A 16,506-nucleotide genomic window follows, 5' to 3' on the forward strand; every position below is an offset into this window, starting at 1 on the left:
GTGTGAGGGTGGGGCAAGGGTCCTGGAGTGGCATCTGGAACCTTTCACGACGGTCAGGCATTACTTCCTGGGTCTGCCCCACCATGTCACCTCTGTGCCCTCTACCTTTCTCCAGTTCATTCATTCATTCCTGGGTTTCAGCAGTGACTCCTCAGGCTCCACCACACACCCTCTCCTAGCTCCCACCCCAAGCCCCCTTGGTCACCTGTGGTTCTGGGCGACCCAAGTCTCACGCTCCTTTTCATTCTTTTATTTTTGTAGTAAACTCTCTGGAGGTGGCTGGTGTGGGTCATGGGGAGGGGGGCCCTCCTGGGTGGGGGCTGGGGGCGGGGTTATTGCTCTGAGCTCCCTGTCCCCAGGGGGCCTGGGTTGTGGGGGCGTCAGGACTGGGGCCGGCACAGGGGAGACACGGCCGCACAAACACACAAGTCACAGCACAGGGGCGGGCTGAGGGAGAGGCTGGGCGCCGTATTGCACTTCGGGAGTGGGGCCGGGCGGGGACCCCCTCAAACTGGAGCCTGGGGAGAGGCTGGAAGCCATTGTGTTCCCTCCCTCCTCAGGAGGGGGAGGTGAGACCCCCAGTCTGGGGTTGGGGAAAAAGACTAGGGCAGCCATGTGCCTGGGCCTAGGAGCAGCTGAGGGCTGGTCCCCAGTCTCAGGCAGGACATTGAGGGCAGGCAGGACATTGGAGAGGCTGCGCGGGTGGCCACCCTGGTCCCCGCCTCGGCAGAATCCATCACCCCACGCTGGCTCAGCTGCCGACCCCGCCTTTGCCCGCCTTGGCCTTGGGGGGCGTGGGGAGGCCCTCATCGCCCTCACTGTCGGAGCTGCAGCCGCTGACGTCGGTGATCTCCAGCTCTGAGTCGCTGTCCTCCTTCCCACCCAGCGTGGCCTCTGGACCCCCAGCCCCCGGCAGTGCCAGGCGAGGGGCCGCTGCCAGGCCTGAGGGGCGCTCGGGGCCCAGGCCCTCCCCAGTCGCAGCCAGTAAGGGCACTGTGGAAGGGCTTCCCCCTGCCCCTGTGGAGGGCAGGTGGCCCAGGGAACTGGCCAGAGGGTTGGGGTAGAAGTGTGGGGGGTAGAGAGGTGGGGGCAGCTTGGGGAAGGGGCCGGTGAGGTATGGACTAAAGTTCCAAGGGTGCTCTGGGAAAGCGCGGCCGAAAGGACCCAGCAAGCCAGGGGGCTTGGAATAGCTGGTGGCACCTGGCAGGGGGCACAGGAAGGGGGTCAGACTGAGCCATTCCACTGTCAGGGCTGCCTGCCTTGGAGTAGTAAAGGGGGCCACCTCTCTGCCACGTTCTACCCAGTTCTCCCATTGCCCTCCCCCTCAGCATCTCCCCCACGTCACATGGTCCCCCCCCCCAATCTCCTCCACCTTCCTCGCTCGTTTTCTATTCCTTTATTGCCTCTAAAAGCCCTTCTGGCCTGTCCCCCCACCCAGTTTCCCTGCTCACTGCCTCACCTCGCATTCTCTGGTTTCTTAACACTCATAGACACAGACACAGCCTTGCCCTACATCTCCTTCCCGCATCCTGTCTCCTGCCCATCTGTGTCTGTCCTCTTCCCTCACACACATGCAGCGTGCTCCACACCCCTACAAGCACCCCTGCACCCCAAGCCCTTACCAGAGCCCAGGAACGGGAAAGGGCTGTCCAGACGCAGTTTGTCTGTCTCGGGGGTGAACAGGGGTGCACGGGCCCCCAGCTCTCCTAGGCGTGGGGCAGAGAACAGGGTCTGCAGGGTCTGGAGAGGAAAGTGAGGGAAAATGGTGCTACTCAGGCTGGCTGCCCCCTCTCCAGGGGGCTTCATGGCGCTGGGAGTTGGGGCACCAAACACCTCATTCTGGGACCCAAGTGTCCTCACTCACCTCAGGGGTGAGGGGAGGAGCATCTGGCCCAGGGGCTCCCCCAAAGGGACCAGGGGTCAGCAGGAGTGGAGAGCCCGTGGTGGCTGCAGCCACATCCAACAACGGGTAATTGACAAGCACAACTTTGCTGAAGTTGAACTTGTAGGTGAACCTCTTCCCTTTGGTCTTGTGGAGAATCCGCTTGTTGTAGTAGTAGCTGTGGGCAGAGGGAGAACAGGGGGTGCTAGTGGCAAGACCTAGGGAGGTGAAGGCCAAGCCCCTAGCACATCTCTGTGCTGGGCACAGAACACAATCTGGGGAAACAGAGGCTCGCAGAAGTCCCTTGGCCAAGATCACAGGGCAAGGAAGGGAGGAGGCAGGGGCTGGGATTCTGGCCTGTGTGGTTCCAAAGCCCTGTGCTCTGGTCCTTCCTTCAAGCCTTTCTTTCACTCACAAGTAGGTACTTACAGCAGCTAAAAACGTGCAGAGCCCTGTGTGCTGGGATCCAACAGGATTCCACCCCAGGAAATTGAGGGAAAGCCCCTAGTAGGGGCAGGAGCCCAGAGGGACAGTGAGGGAAGAGGGGCAAGGTGGGAGTCCAGGCCTCTAACCCCTCCTCACCGCAGGGCCCGGCTCAGCTTGTCGTAATTCATGTGGGGCTTGCACTTGCGGATGCCCCAGAGCCGAGCCACCTCGTCCGGGTCCTTGATGACAAACTCCCCGTAGTCTCCCTGCCAGGCGATGACACCCTGGTACTCCTCCTTCTGCAGCAGCTCCAGAATAAAGTGCCACAGCTGTATCTGCCTCGAGCCAGGGGACGACTCCGGCTTGTAGGCCCAATCCGGGAAGGCAAACCCTGGGGACAGGAGGCAGGGGCGCGGCCCCGGGTCAGGGCGCCAAGTCCAGGGCTCTGGGTGTTCCTTGGCCTCAGGAACCAGGAGGCGTCCAGCTACCCCCCTGACTCATGGTCTGCGAGCAGTCACCCAGCCTCAGGCATATTTAGGGACCCAATTCTTATTCTCCATATTCCACTTGGTGTCTAGTCCCCAGATTCTCCAAATGGAGGGAGAGAACTTGGTGGCTGGGGGGACCCTGGGTTGGCACTTTCAGCCTGATCCCCTATCTACCCTGGCACAACTGGGGCAGAGGGTGGGAGGGGCCAGTTTCCTGCATACTTGACTGTAGGGAGGAACTGGGAGGGGCCGGCTTGCAGGGGCACCCCCTCCGCAACATTCTCCCAGCCACCCCTGAGCCAGGCTCTGCCCTAGGGATCTCTGGTCTCTCCTGCACCCTGAAACGCCCCTGATTCCTGCTGTCTCCCCTGCCTGTCCCTTGCCCTCTGCTCCATCTGTCCCTGAGGTTCACCACCCCACCCCCACCCCAGCTGACCTCACCCTGGCACATCCAGGCAGGGCCTGTGTGCACAGTTCTGTGCCCTTCACATCCCTGTGTCCCCTCCCTGCATCCATGTCACGTCAGCCTGAAAGCAGCGTGTCTGCAGACACCCACAGCACACAACCGATCACACAGACGTACACTCACCCTCTAGAGACAGCTAGCTATACCGGGGGATGCAGCTGCACCAGAGTGCCACACTCCTGCTGAGGCACGACACACCACACACAACGTGCCACCAAGGCAGACATGCCACATATGCAGCATCGCACACCCATCCCAACACACACAGTGGCACGTCTCCTCAGGCCACGCAGAACTAGGACCCACTAACAGCTCAACTGCAACGAGAGACACACAGGACTCCAAAGGCCCAAATAAAACTGGTGGAGGCGGTGAGTGCAGCATCAAGACGCACATGTCAACCTGACAGGCCCACCCCGGGTGACACTATGACAGTAGAAAAGCCTCCCAACACCCCCCACACACACAGTCACCCAACTCACACCCACAGCTCACTCAGCACTAGGCAGGTCACACTCAGATGGGTGTCCTGCACCCTGGGGTCTGAACGCCCAGAAGCTCGGTTGGAAATGGAGGGGCTGGTCCACCCTGAGATCTCACCTCCCATCCTCAAGGCCTCAGGCCCTGGGTCCCGCTTCTCTTGTGCCACATCCTTTGTCCCCTTTCCCCTCCTCGGAGACCCCAGAACCAGGCATGAAAAGAGAAGGCAGAATTAGCCTAGAAAGAGCTGAGAGCCTGGCAAGAAAAGGAAGGCAGTTGGTGAGGGAGGTAACTTGAGTTGGGACATGGGTCCTTGTCTTGGTGTGTGGTCCTGGGCAGCTCCTTGCCCTCTCTGGCTGATTAGAATTTCAGGGAAGGGAGGCAAGGAGGAGCAAGGTCCCATCCAGGCTCCCTGGTGTCTAAAAGTGGGAGCTGCTGCCTCCCTGCCTGAGGCTGGAGAAGGCCAGGCAGTTACCGCCCTGAAGGAAGGATTTTTCTCTTGACTCCATCGCAATCTAAGAAGACTGGATCTCACCTAAGAAGACAGGGCTCAATCAACATGCGAGCTCTGGCCCATTCTGCACCCAGAACACAGCCCCGCAGGGAAGCAGCTGTATCACAGACACACCCACACAACCCCAAAGATGACAACACACAACTGCCCACACACACACAGACACACGCCCCAGCCGGGAAACTCCACCTGTGCTCAGGTGCACATCCTCAGATGTGCTGTACACGCTGAGACAAACACAACTAGAGGGAGGACCCGCAACCTTGGTGCACGCGCACACACACAGCCCCCAACGTTCAGCCACACTCAGTGACACACAGAGGCAGGAACCACCCCCATGCACCCCAAACACAGACACACCCCCAACACAGAGGCCTGGGTGGGTGCCCCCACACAGCCTGAAATGCCCGTCCCATCCGTTCGGCTCAGAGTGCCACACAGCATAAGACCCATAAAGAACAGTCCAAGGCTCTTCGGCCACTGGAGCAGGAGCCCATGCGGCAAGCTGGCAGACACTCCCCCAGCCCTGAGATGCAGACACGCTCAGAGTCCCAAAGATACACGCCCAGTGCAGGGACACTCAGGTAGCCTCAGACACGCATGTACAAGCAGGCACACCAGCTCAGCAAAGACAGACAGATGCACACTTTCCCAGTGTGACCCCTTCCTCCAGAAATACTGAAGTATGACACATGGACACACTCTGAGATCCCAAATAACCTGGCACCGAGTCCCAGTCTCCTCTCTCCCTCTCCCCTCCACACACACGCACACACATGCACGCACACACACACACAGCCCATTTATGGGGTGTGTGACTTGGACTCAGATGCACATCCAGTCTTACTGTCCACATCCCCGCTCTGGGCGTCCACTTTTAAGCAAGCCGTCCTCTCTTCCAGGCTCCGGCTGGCTGGGCCATGTGCCCACATCCCCCTGGCCTGGGTCATCCTGTCTGTCCAGTTGTCCACCAGCGCCTGGCCTAGTGCCCCTTCTCCTCCCCATCCCTGCTCCATCAGTGCCTGTCTGTCTCCAGTCTTTGCTCCTCTTTGCCAGCAGGTCCCGGGTGGGAGGAAACAGACTGCCCTGTACGCGGCCAAGTCCCCAGGTCCTCAGGCCCCTGGATCCTTGTCCCTCTCCGACCTCCATGCCTCACCTGCCCTCCAAAAGGCCCTCATGTCCCAGCAGGCAGGTAGCAGGGACATCTGGCTGTGAAGTTTTTAGCTAAGTTTTGCATTAAGGGGCTAGATTCTGGCGGTTCTGACCAAGACCAGGGGAGGTGGAGGGAGGAGAGTGAGAGATGTAGAAAGGAGATGCCGGCTCGCTGGGAAGGCCCAAGGGCTGGGGAAGTGGGGAGGAGGTCCGGGCCAGTTACCAGGGGTCCAGAGAGCAGGCAGGGCAGGCGGGGCGAAGAGAAGGTCAGAGACGCAGCTACAGTCCATGGTGGAGCCAGCCCTGCAGAGAGGCCGGGACAGACAGACAGACGGGGAGGGGATAGAGCAAGCGGGAGAGACAGACAGGGGTCAGCGGGAGCTGGCACTGCGGGGAGGGGGTGCTTCCCCTTCCACCCAGGCCCCCGCCCGCCAGTCACCCGCCACATCCCGCCCCACCCGCCGCCTCCTGCAGGCAGGCACCCCTCTGCCCACTGGTCCCCATTTTTCCCATTCCTCTCCTGGCCCCGTGTCCCCTCACCTTCCCTCCCAGCCAGTCTTCCCTGCAGCCTCCCCTTCCGCTGTGCCCCATCACTAACCACGGGCTCCCGGCCTCCCTCCTCGCTCCTCACCACTCACTCACTCACTCACACGCGCTGGCTCTCACCGCCCGCCCGCCCCGCACTGTCTCTGCCGCTGCCTCTCCATCCCTCGCCTCGTGCTTGACCTCTCCGGGTCCGGCTCTGCATCTCGGGGTCCCCCTCTCTCTCTGTGGCTGCCCCAGGTCTAGCCCACCCCGAATCTCGCCCCGACCCCCGCCCCACCAGGCTGACCCCCGGGGTGGCTCGTCCCGCTCCCACGCCGCCCCGCGCTCTAATCTGTTGGCCCAGAGCCGGCCGCCTGGCGCTGCCCGACCGTCGGGCTGGGAGGGGGCAGGCCCAGCCCCGGCCCGCCCTGCCCTCTGCCCCACCCACCCGGCAGAGCAGCCCCTCGCTCCCGCGTGAATGCTCCCACAGGTGCCCCTCCTTAAACCTGCGGCTCCCGTCAGACCCCAGTCACTTGGGCCTGCCTCCCCCAAGACAGCCCCCCTCAGACACCCCTTCCGCCTAGATCTGTCTCCCCTCCAGACACCCCTTCCCTAGATCTGCCTCCCCCAGACACCCTTTCCCCCTAGATCTGCCTCCCCCTCAGACAAGTCCTCCATCAAACCCGACTCCCTCAGACACCCCTCTCTTCAGATACCTAATTCTAAGATGCTTCATCCCCTGCTCATCCCGGTCTCTCAGAACCCGACCTGACAGCCCCTCTCCCTCAGATACCCCACCACCCCAGACTCCATCCTCAAGACACCCACCCCAGACAGCCCACCCCTTAGGTACTTCAGCCCTTCTTCACTCCACCCCTCCCGACCCCACCTCCGAGAGGGCGCACTTTCCTCAGGCTCCCGTTTTTTAGACACAACCCCTCAGATACCCACCCCACTTTGACACAGCCTGAAACACACCATCCCTCTCACTCCTCCCGCTGCTTGCTGATGGTCCCACACGCCTCAGAAACCCAGACACTGTGTTCCCCCATAAACCCACCCCTCCCTCGGACACCGGACCAGACTTGTCCAGTATCCCACGGCCACCCTTGCCCCAGCCCCCAGCCCAGTGTCCACTGAGGACTCTCCTAGGAGCTCCCCTCCAGCCCTCTGGCCTTGCTGGGAACCACCCCACCCCCACCTCCCCCATCTCTTCAACTTTCTCTGTTTCTCTCTCTCCCTCTTGATCTGCCTTTCTTTTCCCTTCTCTGCCTCCATCCACTATCTCTTTTCCATTTTTCTGTCTCTTTTCTCTCTCTTTCCTTGCCTCCCCTCAACCTGGACTGTCTCTTCCCCCATCTCTGTGGCCCCGTCTCTCTCCATCACTCAGTCTCCTCCTATTTCTGTCCTCCCCACCCGCCTTCATCCCTTTTCCAGGTCTGTCTCTCCCTGTGCCCCATCCCTTCTCCTGTCTCTCTCTGCTGTCTCCCCAGGTCTTTCCTCTCTTGGTGTCTCTCTGTGCACCATCTGTCTCTTTTCCTCTCTCTCTAACTCTCTGTCTCTCTGCCCCCACCCCAGCCCCATCTCAGCCTGTCTCTTCCTCTCCCTCCCGTCTCCCCACCTCTCTCCCTATCTCCTTCTACCCTGTCTCCCCGCACCTCACCCGCCAGGTCCACCTCTCCCACCTCCCTGGCTCTGTCTGCCTCTCTGGGCCCCCCTCCTTCCTGCCTCCGCCCCCCCACCCCCTATCGGCCCCTCTCATTTCCGTGTTGGTTTTGATTTCTCTTCCCGATGCTTTCAACTCCCCGCCGCCTCCTCCGGACACGTTATAACGAGGAGCCGTGGGATCGGCGCTCCGGGCCCTGCTCCCACGCTCCCCCCGCCGTCTCTCTCGCACACGTCTCTGCCATCTCGTGGTCTCTGCCAGCCGCTCCTCCTGTCTCTGTCCCTGCCTCTGTCCTGCCAGGCCCACTAGGACCGGGCCCCTAGCCCTCCTGTTCTGTCCCCTTCCCTGCGCATCTGCCCTGACTCTCCGGGTCGCAGCGCCACATCTCTAGGTCCCCCTGGCTCTGTCTCTGGGCCCCCATATCTCTCCGTCTCTCTGCGTCTTCACACCACTCCGCTTTTATGTCTCTGGGTCTCTGCGTCTCTCCTCCCCACATCCAAGTCTCTGTCTGTCTTGTCTCCTCATCTCTGTCTCTGTCTCTTTCTCCCCGTCTCCGCATCTCTGTTTCGTCCCAGCATCAGTCTCTTGGGGCCCCTTTGATCTCACCCTGCCCCTGGCGCCCCCCTGGCCCCATTGATCGCTGATCGACCGACCGATGGAGGGAGCAGGGCCTGCAGGGCCAGTGCTGTGGGCCGGGCCGGCCCGGCAGGACAGACGGCTGGACAGACGATGCCTAGCCCCGGTGGCTGCGGAGGGGGAGCTGCTGCTGCAACCCCGCCTCTCCCCGCCGGTCCGCGCGGGGCGGATGGGGACTCCGGGCAAGCTTTAATTTTTAATTTTATTTTGCTTCCTCCACACCCCCCCGCCCCCCATCTCCACCGCCTGTAGCCATGGCATTGAATGTGTGTGTGCGCCTGTGTGCGTGTGTGTGCGGTGTGTGTGCGCGCAGCAGTGTGGAGAGGGGCTGGGCGGGGAGAGCTGCCTCCCTCCTCTCCCTGCCAAGCAGCTGCACGGACCCACACGCCAACCCAGGCACACGCACCACACTGGCATGCAACACATCACAGACACACGTCAACCCAGTGACACACAACACATCACACAGACACAGGTCAACAGACTGACACACACCACACTGCCGCAACCACCGCACATCACACAGACCCACACAGCAACCCAGGCACACATACCACCATGTCACACACAACGCACAGACATGCACATCAAAATAGTCACACACACCATCATCATGGTCACAGACATTCACACAGAGACACAGACACATAATTATACACACACAGATATATACACACAAGACACACACCCACTCAGTCCCACAGAGACACATATCACAAGTCACAGACACACACTAACACAGACACACAATCATACACCAAAGCTCATAGGCAGATACACACAGACCTACAAGCACATGCCAACACAATGCCACACAGAAACAGAGACACACCCAGGCACACACAGCAGCTCAGCCAAGGCAGTCAAGTCACAGGCAAATGACATAAGGACACACAGAGCCACACAGGCACGCACACACAATCCGTCATGCACAGAGACAGAGGTGCACACACCACACCGACACAGCCAGCCACCGCCAGACCACAAGCACGGCCACGTACACACGCAGCGCCGCATCCACACCCACAGGCCGACTGGGCGAGGATGGGTGTGGGCGGAGGTGGGCACTCGGAGACAGCCCCACACTGGGGTCCTGCTGCTCCTGCTGCCATCTGTCCAGCTGTCTGTCCGTCCCTCCATCAGTGGACTTCCCAAGCCCGCCTCTGCGGGTACCGGTGTGGGTGTGTGAAGCGTGCACTGTCCCAGGCCTGCCACTGCTGCTGACTCTCTGGAGACAGGGCCCCGGCCTCTCAGGCCTGCTGGGTGTCCGTGTCTCTCTCTCACTCAGGGTCTCCAGCGCCCACCTCTCTGTCTGCCTCCATCTCTCAATACCTCCATCTCTCTGAGTGTCTCTGTCCCTTGTCTTTGTCTCTGGGTGTCTCTGTCTCGCTCGTCTCTGTCCCTCTGTCTCGCTCGTCTCTGACCCTCTGTCTCTCCATGTCTCTCTTTGCCTCTGCCTCCTCACCCTCCATCACTCCGGCCCCCTGGGCTTGGGTTTAACCAGTTGTTTTGATTTCTCTAAGCTGCTCCGGCCGCCTCGGGAGCCGCCTCGGGCCTCACACCCCCACCCCAGCCCCTTCATCCCTCACCCAGCGCCCCCACCTCCCCTTAACACAATCTGCACAAGTGGAATGAAAATTGATTTTTTTTTTAAATTTCATATCTTCTCCGGGGCTCTGTCTAAAGAGGAGAGAGACGCGGCCCAAGACCCTTCTCCCGCCGCCCCCACCCGCGCGCGCGCGTGCACACACACACATCCAGACACACACGCGCACACACATACCCTGCCACTCCATCTGCACCTACCCCGCGGACACACACTCCCCTACACCACACCCCCATGTAGGACACACCTGTGCACACAGTAGAGACACAGAGGACCCCCATCTGCACACACGCTCTGGGCACACACCACACACATCCTGTCCAGTCTGGGTGCCCACAGCCGCTGGCCGCTGCCACTCACGACGTGAGCACATGCTCACCACACGCCTGTTGGTACAGACCGCAACCACGTCTGTGCGGACACAAACCTAGGCTCAAGGACCAGCCCGCCACAGGTACCGAGGAGACACCCATGGCGGTCCTGGGGAGAATGGGGACAGGAAGGGGACAGGCTCTCCTGCCTGGACTTGCCCCCCCACCCCCAGGTCACCCACTCCCACCCCACCTGCATCAACCAAATGCTCCAGCCTGACCCCAGGAGGGGGTGTCTGCATGTGCACATGCCCTGCCGCACGTGCACACACACACACACACACACACACACACACCCTATGACTACTTCTCTCAAGGCCACACACTGTCATCCCCACAACAGGCTGGTTCATTTGAGAGCTGGCCACACAAAACACACAGACCCACAGCGCACACAGTGGCACCACACACACACTGATGCTCACACATCATTAGAGATGCAGCCCCACACATTGCTGGACATCAGTCCACACAAGTCGTCACACATGCACCCCCAAGAGTCACACATGAACACACAACCACAAACACATACTGCCTTCAGCACCCTTCAGGGCTGGTCACACCCAGGATCGTTCACTTCATTGTTATGAGCTGATACTTCTTATCCAGATCCCCCAAATGACTGCACACATACACTACACACACACACACACACACACACACAACCACCGTCCACATCTGATCCCTGAGGCAGACACAAGCCCACAGGCTCAGAGACACAACAGCACTGCCACACAAGCTCACACAGCCAATGCCTGACCCACAGATTTGGGGGGATTTTTGTGACCGTGTCCCAAAGCTACTGCTTCACTGTGATCCTCACACCCACACTCAGCAGCCTGGCTCCTGGCGTCCTGTGGGAGTGGCACTCTCCAGGTCCTTCCACCCCGTCCCCCTTGGGCTGAGCCCTCTCCTGGCCCCCAGACGTGTGGGCTCTCCTGTCCTGGTCACTCAGACACCAGACACCAAACACTGCGTGTGGCCACCCAACTCAGAAATTCCAGGCACAGCACAGCTCCAGAGTTCTGGGGAGTCAGATGCTCACAGCTGAGCATCACACCCAAGTCACACATGTGCTCACAAACAACACGTGTGGCTTCACTCAGCCCTGAGGTCTCATGCACCCACACTCGGTCACCTGTGCCCAGGAACACACACATCTCCACATGTCACATTTACACGTGTCGCAACACAAGTCACACAGTCACACAAAAAGACAGCCAAGCCTCACACACACGCACAGTGTCACACACCACAGACACACACAGTCCAGATAGCTTGTACACGTGCACACATGTGCATACACACACACACACAGGAACCTCTGCAGAGGCTGTGCAAGACAGACACAGGGACAGTTTGGCAGACAGATGGGCACTGGGCTTCAGCCTGGAGAAGGTGTGTCTGTGACAGCAGGTTTGGGGTGCTTGGGAAGCACGGAGCTGGGGCAGGGACGGAGATGGAGACTTCACACCACCCTCGCCCTGTCTCTCCCTCGTGGGCATCTCTGTCTGGGGCTGCGTGTGTCTCTCTGGGTCTCTGTCTGTCTCCGAGAGTCCCAGTCTCTGCACGGATGTCCCTGAGGCTGTGGCCAGCGCGCGGAACAGTGTCAGTGGGGGGGGGGCGGTGGTGAGGGAGCGTCCCTGGGGAGGTGGGAGCCGCAGTGCCACGCACCCCGCCTACCAAACAGCGCTGGGGGAGGGGAGAGGGAGGGAGGCGCAACCGCAGATGTGGACCCAGAGCTCAGGCTGCTCTCCCACCCCTGCCCCTCCCCTCGGAGACCCAGAGAGATGGAGGAAGCACAGGGCTGGGGGAGAAAGACAGAGAGGGAGAGACACCCACAGAGGGGCAGAGACAGAGAGATAAGGGCGGGGAAGCAGCATGGGGCAGGAAATAGCTTGGAACAGAGACGGGAGAGATACAGGGAAAAGATGGGAGACCAGAGAGAGTCCCACAAAGACAGAGAGGGAGCCAGAAGCCAGAGAGAGAGAGAGGCAGAGACAGAGAGACAACAGAGAGACAGAGCGGGAGATCCGAGTTAGGGAAACCCGGGAAAGGGGAGTGAATCTGAGAGGCCTCACAAAATGAATTAGAGCTGGAGGTCACGGGGAGAGAGCTGCCAGGAGGAGAGACCCTGGGTCAGGGAGGAAGGAGAGGAGGGGGCAGAGATGCGGAAAATTGAGGGATTAGGGCAGAGGCAGAGGCGTGGATGAGGGAGAGCAGGGAGCTGCAGGGTGGAGGGGGAGCGATGGGAAAGGAAAAGTCCAGCTGGCACGGGCAGATCCCACGTGTGGGTTCACGGTCACGCGACACCCACCCCACTCCTCCTGCAGTCCTGGGGTGGAGGGAGTCAGTGGCCTGGGGGGCCTGACCGAGCTCCTGGCTGCCACCCCAACTCCAAAACCTGCCCCTTCTCCTCCTGCTCACCTCCACCGGGCCCCACCCCCATCTCCAACGCCAACTCCTGCCTCATCCCACCTCTTCTCAATGCCAAGTTGATTCTCAACTCTAGCTGCCTCCACGTCTTACCCCTACACCCCAGGCCTTGCCCCACTGCCTCAGCTGGACCTTTTGGCCCCATGCCTTCTATCAGAGATGGTGACATGATGCATAGGGGCAATGACTGTGATTTGGTGGTGCTGAGGGCATGGTGGAGGGATAGGAAGCTGGAGGCAAGTGTGACCAACTAGTCCCAGGAGCCCAGAGACTGAGACAGCCCCTCTGGATGGCAGTGGCCAAAGGGCAGGAGTGCTGTGTGTCATGGTCATGGGGCTTGGCACCAAGTATGTGCTCAGGAAATACTGTCTAAATGGAACTCAGACTAAAGGGAGCAAGGCGGGGAAACAGAGGGAGAGATGGCAAGTCAAGGGACAGAGAGCCAGAGACCAAGGGACAGAGATGGAGGTGGGGCAGCAAGACCTGGGGTGAGGGGGCAGAGAGGTGGGGGACAGAGGGCAGGACCCCAGTGTCCGAAGTGCCCAGGTGTGCGGCCTGGGCTGGCTGGGACTGGGTGCCTGGGCTCCAGGGATCCCACAAGGGTCAGGGGAGGGCTGGGGTCCAGCCGAGCTGGGGGAGGCTCGGGGCTCCAGGGGCATCGCTCGGTGCTAATTCAGCGCCATCGATCAGACGGGATGAGAGCAATAAATTATTGTGACAAGATGCAATCCTGGCCCGCGCACTGCCGCCGAGGCAGATCGATCCCTGTCCCCAGCCCCACACCGGGTCCCATGCCCAGGCCTCGGCCGGGACGCCTCTGCCCACCTCTCTCTCCATTCCCCCACCACACACACTTCCACTGACAGCCAGGCGGGGCTGCAGCCCCTGAGGAAAGACAAGAGAGAGGGCCCCATGGAGGGAAGATCAGCCCCCATCCGCCCCGGGTCCTCTTGCTCCCTCAGCATCCCATCCTCACCACAACCTGGGAGGTAGCCCATTTCACAGATGTGGAAACTGAGGCTCAGACAGGGAAAGGAACTTGGCCAAAGTCCCACAGCAGGGAGTGGTGATGCCTGGACTCAAATGTGGGCCAGTATGACTTCAAGCTCCCCAAGAATTCAGTTGTCAGCCAGGGACAGAGACAGAAGAGGAGGGAGATGGCAGAGAGAGAATAAGACAGAGACAGAGAGTGCAGGACACAGAGAGTCAGAGTGCTATAAAGAGTCAGGGAGAGAAACAGACACTGAGAGAGACCGAAATGGAGAAATACAGAGAACAAAGCCAGGGAGGGAGGTAAAAAACAGAGACAGACAAAGAGATTCAGGGATAGGCAGATGGAGGCGATGGGCCCATAGAGCAGCGATGGAGAGAGGGGGGGACAGGATAAAACTCAAGTGGGTGGATAGGAAACAGGGAAAGAGGTGCATGGTGTGTCTGGGGGGGAAACAGGGGTGTGTTGGAGGAGGCTGTGCCGGCTCCATGCAGCTTGTGGGGCAGGTGGGAGTGAGGATGACAAGGTTGGCCCAGGGCAGTCAGTGTTAGAGACAGGTGTGCCAGCAGGGAGGTGAGTTGTTCCCCAAGGGCAAGAGTGGAGGGAGGACGTGAGGCTGGGGTGCCGGAGAGCTGGAAGGTGATGAGGAAGCAAGTGATGACAAAGTGACGAGGTGGACAGATGTGCCTGGGGGGAAGGAGGTCACCTAACAGGTGACAGGTGTGGGAGGCAAGGGCACCTGACCTGAGGTCAGATGGCCTCCGATTGACACAAATCTCCAGTATTACCAGTTGCTGAGCCTAGAAATAACTCCATGTCTCTGGGCTCAGTTTCCTTCTCTGTAAAATGAGGAGAAGGGTTAAGTGCTTGCCTCATGAAGGTCTTGTGAGTTTGAGATGAGACAACGGGTATGAAGAACCAAGAACACTGCCCGTTGCAGAGGCAGGTTCAATAAGCAGCAGCCGGGGACCTGGTATGAGCAGGTGCTACTCTAGGAGTGGTCCGGGGACCAGCAGCAGCACCACCACCTGGAGCTGGTTAGAAATGCAGGCTCGGGCTCCTCCCCAGACCTGCTGCACTGGGATCTCTGCGGTGAAACCCAGGCCTCTGTGGTCCCACCAGCCCTCCAGGTGTTTCCGACGCCCACTGAAGTCTGACAGCCTCTGCCTTAAGGGCTCCTGCACATCGCAGCCGGCAGTTGTGGACAGCTGGGAACAGGCATTATACGTGTTTAACAAACGCTACAGGTGTTACTTGTGCTTACCGAGAAAGGTCTTCCCTGAGGAGTGAGATGGCGGGTAACATGTTCCATGAAAAGGGACAAGTCCTTCCAGAGGGGAGCAGGCTGGAGACAGGTGTGAGGGATCTGAAGGTTAGTCTCTAAAGGGGTGGGAGTGACAGGTGGTGTGAGCAGATGGTAGAGAGGGGTGGGCTGGGTACACAAGGTTTGAAAAGGCTTAAAGGAACGAGGACTACATGGCTGTAGGGGTGGGGAGAGAAGGCTAGAGGGGGACCTGGTGTTGGAAGTCAGGTGCACATCTGTGGGACAGGAGTGTGGCCAGGAGTAGGAGTTCTCTTTGGGGACAGGCTGGGGAGGCCGGGGGCATGGCAGAAACCAGGCTGAAGAGATGTAAAGCAGAGGGAGATTAAGGAGGGGGGATGTGTGTGTGGACATCTCAATACCTGTTTGCTGAAGAAATAAGTGAACCAGAGCAGGTGATACCTGAGGTAGACAGGTGAGCAATGGGGCAGGTGTGTGGAGATACTGGTGTGACCCTGTGAGGCAAGGAATAAGGAAGCGAGGAACTTGGGAAATTAGGTATGTGGAAAGAGAAGAGAGGTGGATAGATAGTACCTGAAGGACAGGTATACAGGTGAGGCAGAGACCTGGGGCCAGGGACAGATTCCCTGCCCAAATGTGTATAAGCATGAAGTTGTGCACTGAGAGACAGAGAGACAGTAAGAACGAGTCAGATACAGGCGAGCAGCAAGTGCGCAAGTGGGACAGGTAGGATTTTCAGAGGACCAGGGCTTAGAGGAGACATCGTGGCAGTGGCAGGGGAGGGACCTGAGGAGGAGGGCTACTGTTGACACCTGGGGACCACCGCACATGTAAGCAATCAGGTGGTGGTGGGGTTGGCGCAAGCGTTGTTGTCTGGGATGAGTTACCTGAAATGATAGGTGGGAAAGACAGGCACCGGAGAAGCCTCTGGAAGGAGATGTACTTATGTCAAACAACGGAAGATGAAGTGTGAGGGAGTTAGGCGCAGACAGAGAGAATGGTGTGAAGCAGGCATGTTCTCTGGTGACCCGTGTGTGGGAAGTGTTTCTGGAAGGCAGCTGTTGAGGGTGGACAAGGTTAGCATTGTAAGGGAGAGGCACAGGTGAGAACCAGGAGGGTGGGAGGGAGCATTACCTGAGGACAGACCAGGAGATGCGCGTGTGAGTACTTCAGTGCAAAAGAAGGGGTGTGTGTGTGAGAGAGATAAGACGCGGTGCACAGGTACTGCCGAGGAGCGGGGTAGAGATGGAGAAATATGGATGTGTGAGAAGCAAGTGTGTTTACAGCTTTAGAGGACTGGCGGGGCGGTGCAGGTGCCGGTAGGAAGGGGATAATGTGGTATGAAATGAGACAGATGCAGGGATTCAGGTGGAAAGGGCAGATTTTGGAGAACAGGTGTTAGCTGGAGGTGCAGGTGAGCTTTATCATGGGCATCTTTGGGGCCGGTTTCAGAGGAGAAGTATTACCTGGCGGGACAGGTGGGAGGGTTATAGGTGATGCCTACAGGGGCAGATGAAGGGAACAGGTGTGAAGGACAGGTGTTACCAAAAGGGGACAGGTATAAGGAGACAGATGCTGCCTGGAG

At 59.5% G+C, this 16,506-nt stretch overlaps 1 protein-coding gene across 1 annotated transcript; it reads right to left on the reverse strand.

Moving 5' to 3' along the window:
- Nucleotides 1–227: 227 nt before the first annotated feature.
- Nucleotides 228–5,698, reverse strand: ERFL (ETS repressor factor like). Its single transcript, XM_031681838.2, has 5 exons — nucleotides 5,632–5,698; nucleotides 2,465–2,699; nucleotides 1,865–2,060; nucleotides 1,623–1,740; nucleotides 228–1,200 (listed from the first exon to the last, which is right to left on the reverse strand). The coding sequence occupies exons 1-5, from the start codon at nucleotides 5,696–5,698 to the stop codon at nucleotides 752–754; spliced, it is 1,065 nt and encodes a 354-aa protein (XP_031537698.2). The 3' UTR covers nucleotides 228–751.
- Nucleotides 5,699–16,506: the final 10,808 nt, after the last annotated feature.

This window comes from Vicugna pacos, chromosome 9, assembly GCF_048564905.1.
Source record: "Vicugna pacos chromosome 9, VicPac4, whole genome shotgun sequence".
Classification (NCBI taxonomy): domain Eukaryota; kingdom Metazoa; phylum Chordata; class Mammalia; order Artiodactyla; family Camelidae; genus Vicugna; species Vicugna pacos.